An 18,100-nucleotide genomic window follows, 5' to 3' on the forward strand; every position below is an offset into this window, starting at 1 on the left:
AGAGGTCTATAAGCCAACCTCTGAGTAGCAGCTAATGGTTAGCCACTAGACTGATCTACTAGAGGTCTATAAGCCAACCTCTGAGTAGCAGCTAATGGTTAGCCACTAGACTGATCTACTAGAGGTCTATAAGCCAACCTCTGAGTAGCAGCTAATGGTTAGCCACTAGACTGATCTACTAGAGGTCTATAAGCCAACCTCTGAGTAGCAGCTAATGGTTAGCCACTAGACTGATCTACTAGAGGTCTATAGGCCAACCTCTGAGTAGCAGCTAATGGTTAGCCACTAGACTGATCTACTAGAGGTCTATAAGCCAACCTCTGAGTAGCAGCTAATGGTTAGCCACTAGACTGATCTACTAGAGGTCTATAAGCCAACCGCTGAGTAGCAGCTAATGGTTAGCCACTAGACTGATCTACTAGAGGTCTATAAGCCAACCTCTGATTAGCAGCTAATGGTTAGCCACTAGACTGATCTACTAGAGGTCTATAAGCCAACCTCTGAGTAGCAGCTAATGGTTAGCCACTAGACTGATCTACTAGAGGTCTATAAGCCAACCTCTGAGTAGCAGCTAATGGTTAGCCACTAGACTGATCTACTAGAGGTCTATAAGCCAACCTCTGAGTAGCAGCTAATGGTTAGCCACTAGACTGATCTACTAGAGGTCTATAAGCCAACCTCTGAGTATCCACTAACCACTGACCACTATATATAGACTCTATATATATCTACTGTATAAGGCTGTAATACAGTGCATTCGGAAAGTATTCAGACCCCTTTACTTTTTCCACATTTTGTTACGTTACAGCCTTTATTCTAAAATTGATTAAATTGTTTTTTCCCCTCATCAATCTACACACAATACCCCATAATGACAAGGCAAAAACAGGTTTCTAGACATTTTTGAAAAAATTTAAACTGAAATATTCTATTTACATAAGTATTCAGAGCCTTTACTCAGTACTTTGTTGAAGCACCTTTGGCAGCGATTACAGCATCCAGTCTTCTTGGGTATGACGCTACAAGCTTGGCACACCTGTATTTGGGGAGTTTCTCCAATTCTTCTCTGCAGATCCTCTCAAGCTCTGTCAGGTTGGATGGGGAGCGTCGCTGCACAGCTATTTTCAGGTCTCTCCAGAGATGTTCGATCAGGTTCAAGTCTGGGCTCTGGCTGGGCCACTCAAGGACATTCTGAGACTTGTCCCCGAAGCCACTCCTGCATTGTCTTGGCTGTGTGCTTAAGGTCGTTGTTCTGTTGGAAGGTGAACCTTCACCCCAGTCTGAGGTCCTGAGAGCTCTGGAGCAGGTTTTCATCAAGGATCTCTCTGTACTTTGTTCTGTTCATCTTTCCCTTGATCCTAACTAGTCTCCCAGTCCCTGCTGCTGAAAAAACATCCCCACAGCATGATGCTGCAACCACCATGCTTCACCATGGGGATGGTGCCAGGTTTCCTCCAGAAATGACTCTTGGCATTCAAGCCAAAGAGTTCAAGCTTGGTTCATCAGACCAGAGCATCTTGTTTCTCATGGTCTGAGAGTCCTTTAGGTGCCTTTTGGCAAACTCCAAGCGGGCTGTCATGTGCCTTTTACTGAGGAGTGGCTTCCGTCTGGCCACTCTACCATAAAGGCCTGATTGGTGGGGTGCTGCAGAGGTGGTTGTCCTTAAGGAAGGTTCTCCCATCTCCACAGAGGAACTCTGGAGCTCTGTCAGAGTGACCATTGGGTTCTTGGTCACCTCCCTGACCAAGGCAATTCTCCCTCGATTGCTCAGTTTGGCCGGGCGGCCAGCTCTAGGAAGAGTCTTGGTGGTTCCAAACTTCTTCCATTTAAGAATGATGCAGGCCACTGTGTTCTTGGGGACCTTCAATGCTGCAGAAATGTTTTGGTACCCTTCCCCAGATCTGTGCCTCGCCAGAATCCTGTCTCTGAGCTCTACGGACAATTCCTTCAACCTCACGGCTTGGTTTTTGCTCTGACATGCACTGTCAACTGTGGGACCTTATATAGACAGGTGTGTGCCTTTCCAAATCATGTCCAATCAATTGAATTGAAACATCTCAAGGATGATCAATGGAAACAGGATGCACCTGAGCTCAATTTCGAGTCTCATAGCAAAGGGTCTGAATACTTATGTACATAAGGTATTTCAATAAACCTGTTTTCGCTTTGTCATTATGGATATTGTGTGTAGATTGATGAGGAACACCTTTTATTTAATCAATTTTAGAATAAGGCTGTAACGTAACACAATGTGGAAAAAGGGAAGGGGTCTGAATACTTTCCGAATGCACTGTACATGGACTTATTATAGGTATGTTAATACATAGATCTACTATAGGTCTGTTAATACATAGATCTACTATAGGCCAGTTAATACATAGATCTACTATAGGCCTGTTAATACATAGATCTACTATAGGCCTGTTAATACATAGATCTACTATAGGCCTGTTAATACATAGATCTACTATAGGCCAGTTAATACATAGATCTACTATAGGTCTGTTAATACATAGATCTACTATAGGCCTGTTAATACATAGATCTACTATAGGCCTGTTAATACATAGATCTACTATAGGCCTGTTAATACATAGATCTACTATAGGCCAGTTAATACATAGATCTACTATAGGTCTGTTAATACATAGATCTACTATAGGCCTGTTAATACATAGATCTACTATAGGTCAGTTAATACATATATCTACTATAGGCCTGTTAATACATAGATCTACTATAGGCCTGTTAATACATAGATCTACTATAGGCCTGTTAATACATAGATCTACTATAGGTCTGTTAATACATAGATCTACTATAGGTCTGTTAATACATAGATCTACTATAGGCCTGTTAATACATAGATCTACTATAGGTCTGTTAATACATATATCTACTATAGGCCAGTTAATACATAGATCTACTATAGGTCAGTTAATACATAGATCTACTATAGGTCAGTTAATACATAGATCTACTATAGGTCTGTTAATACATAGATCTACTATAGGCCAGTTAATACATAGATCTACTATAGGTCAGTTAATACATAGATCTACTATAGGCCAGTTAATACATAGATCTACTATAGGTCAGTTAATACATAGATCTACTATAGGTCTGTTAATACATAGATCTACTATAGGCCTGTTAATACATAGATCTACTATAGGCCTGTTAATACATAGATCTACTATAGGTCTGTTAATACATAGATATACTATAGGCCAGTTAATACATAGATCTACTATAGGTCTGTTAATACATAGATCTACTATAGGTCTGTTAATACATAGATCTACTATAGGCCTGTTAATACATATATCTACTATAGGCCTGTTAATACATAGATCTACTATAGGCCTGTTAATACATAGATCTACTATAGGTCTGTTAATACATAGATCTACTATAGGTCAGTTAATACATAGATCTACTATAGGTCTGTTAATACATAGATCTACTATAGGTCTGTTAATACATAGATCTACTATACTGCACTTGTCATCTCCCGTCTGGATTACTGCAACTCGCTGTTGGCTGGGCTCCCTGCCTGTGCCATTAAACCCCTACAACTCATCCAGAATGCCGCAGCCCGTCTGGTGTTCAACCTTCCCAAGTTCTCTCACGTCACCCCCCTCCTCCGCACACTCCACTGGCTTCCAGTTGAAGCTCGCATCCGCTACAAGACCATGGTGCTTGCCTATGGAGCAGTGAGGGGAACGGCACCTCTGTACCTTCAGGCTCTGATCAGTCCCTACACCCAAACGAGGACATTGCGTTCATCCACCTCTGGCCTGCTGGCTCCCCTTCCTCTGCGGAAGCACAGCTCCCGCTCAGCCCAGTCAAAACTGTTCGCTGCTCTGGCACCCCAATGGTGGAACAAGCTCCCTCACGACGCCAGGACAGCGGAGTCACTCACCACCTTCCGGAGACATTTGAAACCCCACCTCTTTAAGGAATACCTGGGATAGGATAAAGTATTCCTTCTAACCCCCCCCCCCCCCCCCAAATTGTAAAGTGGTTATCCCACTGGCTATAGGGTGAACGCACCAATTTGTGAGTCGCTCTGGCTAAGAGCGTCTGCTAAATGACGTTAATGTGCCCTTGAGCAAGGCACTTAACCCTAATTGCTCCTGTAAGTCGCTCTGGTTAAGAGCGTCTGCTAAATGACTAAAATGTAAATGTAAATGTCTATAGGTCTGTTAATACATAGATCTACTATAGGCCTGTTAATACATAGATCTACTATAGGCCTGTTAATACATAGATCTACTATAGGTCTGTTAATACATAGATCTACTATAGGTCTGTTAATACATAGATCTACTATAGGCCTGTTAATACATAGATCTACTTTAGGCCTGTTAATACATAGATCTACTATAGGCCTGTTAATACATAGATCTACTATAGGCCTGTTAATACATAGATCTACTATAGGCCTGTTAATACATAGATCTACTATAGGCCTGTTAATACATATATCTACTATAGGCCTGTTAATACATAGATCTACTATAGGTCAGTTAATACATATATCTACTATAGGCCTGTTAATACATAGATCTACTATAGGCCTGTTAATACATAGATCTACTATAGGCCTGTTAATACATAGATCTACTATAGGTCAGTTAATACATATATCTACTATAGGTCTGTTAATACATATATCTACTATAGGTCTGTTAATACATAGATCTACTATAGGTCAGTTAATACATAGATCTACTATAGGCCTGTTAATACATAGATCTACTATAGGCCTGTTAATACATAGATCTACTATAGGTCTGTTAATACATATATCTACTATAGGTCTGTTAATACATAGATCTACTATAGGTCTGTTAATACATAGATCTACTATAGGCCTGTTAATACATAGATCTACTATAGGTCTGTTAATACATAGATCTACTATAGGCCTGTTAATACATAGATCTACTATAGGCCTGTTAATACATAGATCTACTATAGGTCTGTTAATACATAGATCTACTATAGGCCGGTTAATACATAGATCTACTATATGTCAGTTAATTATTATTTTATCTTTTAGACGGCGAGGAAATATAAGACATGTTCAGTGCGGCCCTCCGGACCTCGTTGAAGACCGAATGCGGCCCCTGGGGCTAAATGAGTTGAGTAAATGACAGCCCTGTTATGAGTCTTTACACCGCCCTGAGTGTTATGAGTCTTTACACCGCCCTGAGTGTTATGAGTCTTTACGCCGCCCTGAGTGTTATGAGTCTTTACACCGCCCTGAATGTTATGAGTCTTTACACCGCCCTGAGTGTTATGAGTCTTTACGCCGCCCTGAGTGTTATGAGTCTTTACGCCGCCCTGAGTGTTATGAGTCTTTACACCGCCCTGAGTGTTATGAGTCTTTACGCTGCCCTGAGTGTTATGAGTCTTTACACCGCCCTGAGTGTTATGAGTCTTTACACTGCCCTGAGTGTTATGAGTCTTTACGCCGCCCTGAGTGTTATGAGTCTTTACACCGCCCTGAGTGTTATGAGTCTTTACACTGCCCTGAGTGTTATGAGTCTTTACACCACTTTGTTTTGGTTTATTTGAATGTCAATTAGGGCGTCTCTCTCTCTCTCTCTCTCTCCCTCCCTCCCTCCCTCCCTCCCTCCCTCCCTCCCTCCCTCCCTCCCTCTCCCTCTCCCTCCCTCCCTCCCTCCCCAGCTTTGTCTAACGTCTTTCATCTAGTCTACATCACCAACTACTTAACCCACCAATGCTCCTCCTACTGACAGAGAGAGAACTCCTACCCACCAATGCTCCTCCTACTGACAGAGAGAGAACTCCTATCCACCAATGCTCCTCCTACTGACAGAGAGAGAACTCCTATCCACCAATGCTCCTCCTACTGACAGAGAGAGAACTCCTATCCACCAATGATCCTCCTACTGACAGAGAGAGAACTCCTATCCACCAATGCTCCTCCTACTGACAGAGAGAGAACTCCTATCCACCAATGCTCCTCCTACTGACAGAGAGATAACTCCTATCCACCAAATCTCCTCCTACTGACAGAGAGAGAATTCCTATCCACCAATGCTCCTCCTACTGACAGAGAGAGAACTCCTATCCACCAATGCTCCTCCTACTGACAGAGAGAGAACTCCTATCCACCAATGCTCCTCCTACTGACAGAGAGAGAACTCCTATCCACCAATGCTCCTCCTACTGACAGAGACAGAACTCCTATCCACCAATGCTCCTCCTACTGACAGAGAGAGAACTCCTATCCGCCAATGCTCCTCCTACTGACAGAGAGAGAACTCCTACCCACCAATGCTCCTCCTACTGACAGAGAGAGAACTCCTATCCACCAATGCTCCTCCTACTGACAGAGAGAGAACTCCTATCCACCAATGCTCCTCCTACTGACAGAGAGAGAACTCCTATCCACCAATGCTCCTCCTACTGACAGAGAGAGAACTCCTATCCACCAATGCTCCTCCTACTGACAGAGAGAGAACTCCTATCCACCAATGCTCCTCCTACTGACAGAGAGAGAACTCCTACCCACCAATGCTCCTCCTACTGACAGAGAGAGAACTTCTACCCACCAATGCTCCTCCTACTGACAGAGAGAGAACTCCTATCCGCCAATGCTCCTCCTACTGACAGAGAGAGAACTCCTATCCGCCAATGCTCCTCCTACTGACAGAGAGAGAACTCCTATCCACCAATGCTCCTCCTACTGACAGAGAGAGAACTCCTATCCGCCAATGCTCCTCCTACTGACAGAGAGAGAACTCCTATCCACCAATGCTCCTCCTACTGACAGAGAGAGAACTCCTATCCACCAATGCTCCTCCTACTGACAGAGAGAGAACTCCTATCCACCAATGCTCCTCCTACTGACAGAGAGAGAACTCCTATCCACCAATGCTCCTCCTACTGACAGAGAGAGAACTCCTACCCACCAATGCTCCTCCTACTGACAGAGAGAGAACTCCTACCCACCAATGCTCCTCCTACTGACAGAGAGAGAACTCCTACCCACCAATGCTCCTCCTACTGACAGAGAGAGAACTCCTATCCACCAATGCTCCTCCTACTGACAGAGAGAGAACTCCTACCCACCAATGCTCCTCCTACTGACAGAGAGAGAACTCCTACCCACCAATGCTCCTCCTACTGACAGAGAGAGAACTCCTACCCACCAATGCTCCTCCTACTGACAGAGAGAGAACTCCTACCCACCAATGCTCCTCCTACTGACAGAGAGAGAACTCCTATCCACCAATGCTCCTCCTACTGACAGAGAGAGAACTCCTACCCACCAATGCTCCTCCTACTGACAGAGAGAGAACTCCTATCCACCAATGCTCCTCCTACTGACAGAGAGATAACTCCTATCCACCAATGCTCCTCCTACTGACAGAGAGAGAACTCCTATCCACCAATGCTCCTCCTACTGACAGAGAGATAACTCCTATCCACCAATGCTCCTCCTACTGACAGAGAGAGAACTCCTATCCGCCAAGCACCCTTTTCTCTCTGGCTCATCTTCAACGCATCACACTAACCGCTAACTGAGCTAGCGGTTGTCATTTCCCATCGTCTCTTTTCTATCCTGCCATAAGCGTGTTAAGGACAAACGGACCATTTAATGTGATCGTGTGCATCCCAAATGGCACCCTATTCCCTATCAAGTGCACTACGAGTGCCCCTATGGGCCCTATTTGGGAAAGGGGTGCCATTTTGGACGCTCCCATTGTGAGTTGAGTTTCTTCACAGTTGTTTTCACCCAGTGGCGTATCTCGCCTGACTCCGTCTTCATCGGATCAGACAAGCATTATTTTTTTCTGCGGTGAAAGAGAGGCAGAAAGCCATCTTGGGATTGTTCTCCATTGTTTTGGTTGTTCATCCGGAACATTTTGACTAATGGGATCTTTGTGAATATAGCTGGGAAAAAAATGTAACGTCTCAATCTGAACGAAAGACCTACTAAATAAAAGGGGACTGAATCAAAAGGGTTATTCCTTCGATGGCATATTACTGTCCTGTTTCAGCTGGGGTTTGTCTGGCTAAATAGTAAAGTTGTGAAGTTCAACATGGAACAAATGATGACGTTATTAATACAAACTAATAAGCCTTAATTTCTTAGTTTGTAGAGTTGGTTGCATTCAGTCCATCTAAGCCAGTGGTTTATGTAATACTATGGCTTTCAAACTTGCACTAATGTTCTCTCTTAGTAAGAGGGTGATGGTTATATCTACTGTTCTCTCTTAGTGAGAGGGTGATGGTTATATCTACTGTTCTCTCTTAGTAAGAGGGTGATGGTTATATTTAATGTTCTCTCTTAGTAAGAGGGTGATGGTTATATCTACTGTTCTCTCTTAGTAAGAGGGTGATGGTTATATCTACTGTTCTCTCTTAGTGAGAGGGTGATGGTTATATCTACTGTTCTCTCTTAGTGAGAGGGTGAGGGTTATATCTACTGTTCTCTCTTAGTGAGAGGGTGAGGGTTATATCTACTGTTCTCTCTTAGTGAGAGGGTGATGGTTATATCTAATGTTCTCTCTTAGTGAGAGGGTGAGGGTTATATCTACTGTTCTCTCTTAGTGAGAGGGTGATGGTTATATCTACTGTTCTCTCTTAGTGAGAGGGTGATGGTTATATCTACTGTTCTCTCTTAGTGAGAGGGTGATGGTTATATCTACTGTTCTCTCTTAGTGAGAGGGTGATGGTTATATCTACTGTTCTCTCTTAGTGAGAGGGTGATGGTTATATCTACTGTTCTCTCTTAGTGAGAGGGTGATGGTTATATCTACTGTTCTCTCTTAGTGAGAGGGTGATGGTTATATCTACTGTTCTCTCTTAGTGAGAGGGTGATGGTTATATCTACTGTTCTCTCTTAGTGAGAGGGTGATGGTTATATCTACTGTTCTCTCTTAGTGAGAGGGTGAGGGTTATATCTACTGTTCTCTCTTAGTGAGAGGGTGATGGTTATATCTACTGTTCTCTCTTAGTGAGAGGGTGATGGTTATATCTACTGTTCTCTCTTAGTGAGAGGGTGATGGTTATATCTACTGTTCTCTCTTAGTGAGAGGGTGAGGGTTATATCTACTGTTCTCTCTTAGTGAGAGGGTGATGGTTATATCTACTGTTCTCTCTTAGTGAGAGGGTGAGGGTTATATTGAGAGCCTTTCGGCTATTGAAAGAACACAGATTGAGAACCATGGGCCCCATTTCCTATCTGAAGTACTTTGCCTGGCTAGTATATAACATTTATACATACTGTATCGTTAGGACACATTTCCTCCCCAGACCTGATCTAAGACGGTGAGGTCTGAATGGCTAATGTCCTTCTGTGGAGGATGGAGATCATCGTACCTTATTGGTCGGACACAAATAAATAATACCGTATAACGAACCAGGATAACCTCTTTAGAGAAACAAGACGGTAGAACGAACCAGGATAACCTCTTTAGATTTCTCAGACACACTTCCTGTTTCTCTGTCTCTCTCTCTGGAGTCCAGACTCAGCCTCTATCCCAATTCCCACTCATGTGCACTATGCACTCATTGACCTGTTCACTCTTCCTCAATTATCTAAAAGCATTGATGTTGTGCAATAAATATAATAATAATATGCCATTTAGCAGACGCTTTTATCCAAAGCGACTTACAGTCATGCGTGCATAATTTTTTTTTGTGTATGGGTGGTCCCAGGGATCGAACCCACTACCTTGGCGTTACAAGCGCCGTGCTCTACCAGCTGAGCTACAGAGGACCACAATATGTTAGACAGTGATCAAGAAAGGGGGAGGGGTACTGGTCTAATGAGCCTGTCCAGATCTGCCTGGTCTATAAACAGAACAACTGACAACGAACTACAATATATTCGGTAGTTTTTTGCATAGAACTACAATATAACATTATTCTATAGGATCCTATAGCTTTTGAAGAAATACAGCTCCAAAACATATTTCCTCAAGTCCGTGGAGAGATCGTTAAAACGCATGATATAGGCTCCATCTCTTCACACACATCCTAATGCAGCATTACTAGCAGCACATACGAGCATGGAGTCGTAATGGAGCTAAAACAATGGTCATAAAAGACAGAAAGCAGAAAGCTAACTGTGTTTGCTTTAAGATGCTTAATGCATGGGGCATAAACAAGTCCCTAACGTCTAAATTATCCAAATCCCTCAGCGTTGGAGAGGAAAAAAAAATAAAAATCCCCCCTCCCATCACACATCAAAGAGGAATTCCTTACCCAATCAAAGCCTTTAAAATGTGTCAAGGTTCAACATGGGGGCTAAGTCCCAAATGGCTCCCTGTTCCCTATATAGTGTATTACTAATGACCAGGGCCAATAAGGCTCGGATCCAAAGTCGTGCGCTACTGTATATAGGGAATAGGGTGCAACTTGGGACGCGGACATGGAAATATAAACCTTTGTTGTTCCCCAAAACACTTTGTTGTTGCTCCACACCACAACATCACACAGATATTGTATTGGGGTACGAAATATGAAATGCAACTTGTCTCTTATAGAGAACGATGAAGGGGAGGGAGGGAGAGAGAGAGAGAGAGAGAGAGAGAGAGAGAGAGAGAGAGAGAGAGAGAGAGAGAGAGAGAGAGAGAGAGAGAGAGAGAGAGAGAGAGAGAGAGAGAGAGAGAGAGAGAGAGAGAGAGAGAGAGAGATTTAAAGGTACTGAGAGGCTGACCCATGACTAAAGGTACTGAGTGGGCCTCCATCTATCCACACCCCCCAGGTTGCCCCAGCCCTGCATGCCCGCAACGGGGCCTCTCAGTCAGGTAACATGGAGAGCAAGCCCCCCCCCCCCCCCCCCTCCCCTTCTTCCACACCCCCCCCAGGTCGCTCCAGCCCTGCATGCCCACCATGGGGCCTCAGTCGGTAACACTGAGAGCAAGCCCTCCCTCCCATTGGTTCTCCACAGGCTACACCCTGGGATGCCTGTTATCAATGCCTGTGAACAGCAGTATTGAGAGCTGCATAATATGGCGCTACAGGAAGTGTAGGCTGGAGCAGATAGCAACATGTATAAAGTGGCGCTAGCAAGAGTATAAACATATAAACATGGACATTATCAATGCATCTACATAGTTCCTATCTCAGATTCACCGCACAGCTAGACTAGACTCTGCTTTGGCAACTGATCTACACAAACAGTCTGAAGACAGAAGATGACCATGTGTTTCCTAAACACCGAAAGATAGCGCGGAAGTTAGCCTAGCGGTTAGGAGCGTTGAGCCAGTAACCGGAAGGTCGCTGGTTTAAATCCCCGAGCCGATTAGGTGAGACATCTGTTGGTGTGCCCTTGAGCAAGGCATTTAACCCTAATTGCTCCTGTAAGTCGCTCTGGATAAGAGCGTCTGCTAAATGAGTGAAATGTCATCGTGATTGGTTGTTGTTATAACAACTGGTTACTCAATACACATCATGTCTTGATTGTATTAATCTAATTTTTTTTTTTTTTTTTTTTTTTAGTCATTTAGCAGACGCTCTTATCCAGAGCGACTTACAGTTAGTGAATATTTTATTTTATTTTTTATACTGGCCCCCCGTGGGAATCGAACCCACAACCCTGGCGTTGCAAACGCCATGCTCTATCAACTGAGCTACATCCCTGCCGGCCATTCCCTCCCCTACCCTGGACGACGCTGGGCCAATTGTGCGCCGCCCATGAGTCTCCCGGTCGCGGCCGGCTGCGACAGAGCCTGGATTCGAACCAGGATCTCTAGTGGCACAGTTAGCACTGCGATGCAGTGCCTTAGACCACTGCGCCACTCAGTTGAGCTGCCTTTCTTTCTGGTCCTGATGAGAGGGGGAAAAAATCAGTCGGGGGAGTTTCTCTTCTGCACTGTTGAACCAATCCAGTAAATGTGGAGGAGGAGTTAAGATGGAGTGTCACAGGCTCTCGTTCCTTTTCTCCTGAAAAAGCGGATGCATCATTGTTCAGTTTTAAAGTGGTCCTCTGTAGCTCAGCTGGTAGAGCACGGCGCTTGTAACGCCAAGGTAGTGGGTTCGATCCCCGGACCACCCATACACAAAAAAATATGTATGCACGCATGACTGTAAGTCGCTTTGGATAAAAGCGTCTGCTAAATGGCATATTATTATTATTATATTATATTATTATAAAGAAGTCCACTTCTGAAGCAGAGCTCATAATATTGTATGAGGTCACTGTTGTTGTGACACACATCAACCACATTCTGTTGGGAGGGACTCCTCCACAGACTCTCATACAGTCAACAAGATGTAGTCCCTGGATGCATCCCAAATGGCACCCTATTCCCTATTTTAAAAAAAAGGTAGTTCACTACATAGGGAAAAGGGTGCTATTTGGGACACACACCTATTCCCAAGGGAAACTTAACACACAGTAAAACACATCCAATCGTTCTTGGAAACTCTGTAGCTGAAGTGGTCCGATGAAGCGGATGCTAAGCTACAGGACTGTTTTGCTAGCACAGACTGGAACATGTTCGGGATTCATCTGATAACATTGAGGAGTCTACCACATCAGTCACTGGCTTCATTAATAAATGTATCGACAACGTCGTCCCCAATGACCGTACGTACATATCCCAACCAGAAGCCATGGATTACAGGCAACATCCGCACTGAGCTAAAGAGCTGCCGCTTTCAAGGAGCGGGACAGTAATGCGGCCGATTTTGAGAAATCCCGCTACGACCTCCGATGAGACAACAAACAGGCAAGCGTCAATACAAGACTAAGATCGAATCCTACTCCGTGGCACTGACGCTTCACAATTATGTGGCAGGGCTTGCAAACTATCACAGATTACAAAAGTGAAATCCAGCCGTGAACTGCCTAGCGACGCGAGCCTACCAGACGAGCTAAATGCCTCCTATGCTTGCTTCGAGGCAAGCAACACTGAACCATGAATGAGAGCACCAACTGTTCTGGACGACTGTGTGATTTCGCTCTCCGTAGCCAATGTGAGTAAGACCTTTAAACAGGTTAACATTCGAAATGCCGCGGGGCCTGACGGAATACCAGGACGTGTACTCAGAGCATGCGCTGACCAGCAAGCAAGTGTCTTCACTGAGATGTACAACCTATCCCTGACCCGGTCTGTAATACGAAACTGTTTTCAAGCAAACCGCCATAGTCCCTGGAGCCCAAGAACACCAGGTAACCTGCCTAAATCACAATCACCCAATAGAACTCACATCTAAAGCCATGAAATGCTTGAAAGGCTGGTCATGGCTCACATCAACACCATCATCCCAGACAACCTGAACCCACTCCAATTTGCATACCGCTCCAACAGATCCACAGATGACGCAGCCTCTATTGAACTCCACACTGCCCTTTCCCACCTGGACAAAAGGAACACCTATATAAGAATCCTGTTCATTGGCTAGAGCTCAGCATTCAACACCATAGTCCCCCCCCCCCCCCCCCACAAGCTCAGGACACTGGGATCTGAACATCTCCCTCTGCAACTGGATCCTGGACATTCCTGATGGGCCGCCCCCCCAGGCAGTGAGTGTAGGTAACAACACATCTGCCACGCTGACCATCAACACAGGGGCCCCTCAGGGGTGTGTGCTTAGTCCCCTTCTGTACTCCCTGTTTTACCCACAACTGCATGGCCCGCGCACGACTCCAACACCATCATCAAGTTTGCTTACAACACGACGTTGGTAGGACTGATCACCGACGACAATGAGGCAGGCTACAGGGAGGAGGTCATAGACCTGGCAGTGTGTTGCCAGGACAACGTCCTCCCTCAACGTCAGCAAGACAAAGGAGCTGATGGTGGACTACAGGAAAAGGAGAGGGGTTAGCACGCCCCCATCCACATCGACGGGGTTGTAGTGGAGCGGGTCGAGAGCTTCAAGTTCCTCGGTGTCCACACGACAACGCCGGGAGGCTGAAAATATTTGGCATGGGTCCTCAGATCCTCCAAAAGCTGCACCATCGAGAGCATCTTGACTGGCTGCTTCACCGCCTGGTACGGCAACTGCAAGGCACCCGACCGGAAGGCGATACAGAGGGTGGTGAGTATGGCCCAGTTTATCACTGGGGCCGAGCTCCCTGCCGTCCAGGACCTCTATACCAGGCGGTGTCAGAGGAAGGCCCAAAATATTGCCAAAGACATCCAGCCACCCAAGCCACAGACTGTTATCTCTGCTACCGCACGGCCAGTGCAACAAGTCTGGAACCAACAGGACCTTGAACAGCTTCTACCCCCAAGCCATAAGACTGCTAAACAAGACTGCCAAATAGCTAATCAAATGGCAACCCGGACTACCTGGATTGACCCTTTTTTTGCACTGACTCTATGCACACAAACTGGACTCTACCCACATGTAACGGACATGAGTCAGTCACGGTCACTGTGGCCGCGACCAGGAGACTCATGGGCGGCGCACAATTGGCCTAGTGTCGTTCAGGGTAAGGGAGGGAATGGCCGGCAGGGATGTAAAAAAAATATGTACACTCACTAACTGTAAGTCGCTCTGGATAAGAGCGTCTGCTAAATGACTAAATGTAAAATGTAAAATGTAAAATGAGGTAGCCCCGCCTGCGAACTTCAAAAACCAGTGTCTGCCATCGTGATTTGATTTGTAGCTTAGGTTTTCTCAGAACACCTGAAGAGTAGCTTTACCATTAAGGTGTTCCGATACTGACATTAGTGAAATAGCCCTAGTGTAGCCAGGCCTACAGGGTTCTGCCTGATCTGTATTGGACCACTCAGTGGCTGTGTCTAATGTAGTCCACTATATCACTATATAGGGAATAGGGGGCCATTTGGGATGCAGGTAGTTATTCCTCTCTGATTCTCCTCTAACCATACTGCTGCCTAAGGGGGGCAATTGCCCTGACATTTGTTAACTCATTGTTTTTTCATTTCGTTCCTCTTCATTAAAATTCCATTGCAAATGTTCTTTCCAACTCTCGCTTTCTCCCCACCCCCCCCCCCCCCCCCATGCTCTCGGTGTTTGCAGTGTGATGGATTTCCATGGATGGGTGGAGAGCGTGTGCCAGGCGGGCTGCAGAAGCCCCACGTATTTCTGACGTCCGGGGCCGACCTTTGGTGCTTGGTCCTGGGGGGCGGTCATCAGCCCGCTGTCCCCCTCCCTCTGTGAAGGTCAGAAGGCCTCCACCACCCTCATACCAACAATCTGCTCTGTCGCCTCAACCTAACTCTCATTACACACTCTCTGTCTGCCTCTCTTTCCCTCTCTCTCTCCCTGCCTCTCTTTCTCTCTTGCTCTCTCCCCCCTCCCTCTCACTTTCTACCTCCCCCCTCCCTCCTCACTCCCCCTCTCTCCCCTCCCTCCCCCTCTCGCCTCTCTCTCCCCTCCCTCCCGCCTCTCTCCCCTCCCTCCCCCCTCTCTCCTCACTACCCCCCCCCTCTCCTCTCTCACTCTACCTCCCTCCTCTCTCCTCTCTCCCCCTCTCTACCTCCCCCTCTCTCCCCCCTCTCTCCTCTCTTCCTCTCACGCTCCACCTCCCCCCTCTCTTCCTCTTTCCCCCCTCCCCCTCCCAGTAGAGTGCGGTAGGCTGAATAATCCTCTCAGCCCAAAGCCAGCTAGCTGTAATCCCATGACAAAACATTGACTGATAATTGCCTCTAAAAGTTTACCACAGACAGGCTGGATCTACACCACCACGCCTGTTTAACCTCCATGTGTGTTATTTAACCTTCCATATGTGTTATTTAATAGTTTTGATGTCTTCACTATTATTCTACAATGTAAAAAAAAGTACAAATAAAGAAAAACCATTGAATGAGTAGATGTGTCCAAACCTTGACTGGTAGTGTACATAATAATACACATTATCAGTGGATGTCTGGGTATTTGAGTTTTGGCAATGTGTTGGCATTAATTAATAACTAATCACTGCCATACATGATTTCACAAACTCCTAAGTAGATTTGTCTTTCTCTGAAAGATAATGGACAATAAAGTATTCTTCTTCCTAAGTACATTTTTAGTCACTTTCAGTAATGATTTAAATTTAAAATATGAATTCCCATTGAAATATTGCAGCCTTTAGTCTCTGATGTTCTACTATGCCAGCTAAAGCAATGGGGTGCTAGCTAAAGCAATGGGTGCTAGCTAAAGCAATGGGGTGCTAGCTAAAGCAATGGGGCGCTAGCTAAAGCAATGGGTGCTAGCTAAAGCAATGGGGGCACTAGCTAAGCTATGGGGTGCTAGCTAAAGCAATGGGTGCTAGCTAAAGCAATGGGTGCTAGCTAAAGCAATGGGGTGCTAGCTAAAGCAATGGGGCGCTAGCTAAAGCAATGGGTGCTAGCTAAAGCAATGGGGCACTAGCTAAAGCTATGGGTGCTAGCTAAAGCAATGGGGCACTAGCTAAAGCTATGGGTGCTAGCTAAAGCAATGGGGTGCTAGCTAAAGCAATGGGGTGCTAGCTAAAGCAATGGGGCGCTAGCTAAAGCAATGGGGCACTAGCTAAAGCAATGGGGCACTAGCTAAAGCAATGGGGCGCTAGTAGCTAGCTAAGGCATCTTGCATCATGCAGCATGGCTTCTTCTATTCCCACCACATCATTGCTAATAGGTAATGACAGCTGACAGCATTACTCTGTGGGAGGGAGATAGAAAGAGAGAGGGAGAGAGCAAAGGAAGAGAGAGAGAGACAGAGAGAGTGAGAGAGAGAGAGAGAGAGAGAGAGAGCGAGAGCGAAGGAAGAGAGAGAGACAGAGAGAGAGAGAGAAAGAGAGAGGGAGTGAGCGAAGGAAGAGAGAGAGAGAGAGAAAGAGGGGAAGAGAGAGAGTAAGCGAGAGAGAGAAAACGAGAGCGAGAGAGAGAGAGAGAGAGAGAGAGAGAGAGAGAGAGAGAGAGTGAGAAGGAGGAAGGGGTGCTGTCAGTGGAGGAGGGAATGATTATGGGTATTGGAAGGCTGGGAGTGAGATGGGGGCAGGGCACTGGGGTTGGGTGACGTTACGGGTCTTGTAATATTGTAGTGGCAGCATGGTAGCATGGGGGGTAGCCAGCTAGCTAGGAGGGATGGATGGGTGATGGAGGGATAGAGGATAGAATTATAGAGAATAGAGGGATGGATGATGGGATGGGGGAGGAGAAGATAGATGGATGGAGGGAGAAATGGAGGATAGAGGATAGAGGGATGGAGGGATAGAGGATAGAGGATAGAGGATGGAGGATGGAGGATAGAGGGATGGAGGATGGAGGATAGAGGATAGAGGGATGGAGGATAGAGGATAGAGGATAGAGGATGGAGGATGGAGGATAGAGGGATGGAGGATGGAGGATGGAGGATGGAGGGATGGAGGATGGAGGATGGAGGATAGAGGATAGAGGGATAGAGGGAGGAGGATAGAGGGATGGAGGATGGAGGATAGAGGATAGAGGGATAGAGGGATGGAGGATAGAGGGATAGAGGGATGGAGGATAGAGGGATGGAGAATAGAGGATAGAGGATGGAGGATGGAGGATAGAGGATGGAGGATGGAGGATGGAGGATGGAGGATAGAGGGATAGAGGGATGGAGGATAGAGGATAGAGGATAGAGGATGGAGGATGGAGGATAGAGGGATGAGGATAGAGGATAGAGGATAGAGGGATGGAGGATAGAGGATAGAGGATAGAGGGATGAGGGATAGAGGGGTAGAGGGATAGAGGGGTAGAGGGATAGAGGATGGAGGATGGAGGATGGAGGATAGAGGGATGAGGATAGAGGGATAGAGGGATAGAGGATAGAGGATGGAGGATAGAGGAATGGAGGGATGGAGGGATGGAGGATAGAGGATGGGGAGAGGGGAGAGGGGAGAGGGTAGAGGGGAGAGGGGAGGAGAGATAGAGGGATGGAGGGATAGGAGAGGGATGGAGGGGGGATGGGGGATGGGGAGGGATAGAGGATAGAGAGAAGGAGGGATGGAGGATAGAGGGATGGGAGAGGGGAGGAGAAGATAGAGAATAGAGGGATGGAGGATAGAGGATAGAGGATGGCGGATGGGGTGGGGCAGGAGAAGATGGAGGGAGATTATAAACCTATTAAATCTACATTTCCATCACTGGAGCGGGATAAACATTGCTGTACCGTTCTTGTATGCTCACACTGAATAGAA

General features: G+C 46.0%; 1 protein-coding gene across 1 annotated transcript; it reads left to right on the forward strand.

Annotated features, from left to right (window-relative positions):
* Positions 1–2,197: 2,197 nt before the first annotated feature.
* Positions 2,198–10,899, forward strand: LOC311121625 (uncharacterized protein; the record flags this gene model as incomplete). The annotated part of the gene is made up of 3 exons (XM_084196088.1): positions 2,198–3,283; positions 3,338–3,516; positions 10,757–10,899. Coding segments are annotated over exons 1-3 (1,292 nt in total), but the record flags the coding sequence as incomplete, so codon positions are not given.
* Positions 10,900–18,100: the final 7,201 nt, after the last annotated feature.

Source organism: Coregonus lavaretus (assembly GCF_964263955.1).
Source record: "Coregonus lavaretus genome assembly, contig: HAP1_SCAFFOLD_5697, whole genome shotgun sequence".
NCBI lineage: Eukaryota > Metazoa > Chordata > Actinopteri > Salmoniformes > Salmonidae > Coregonus > Coregonus lavaretus.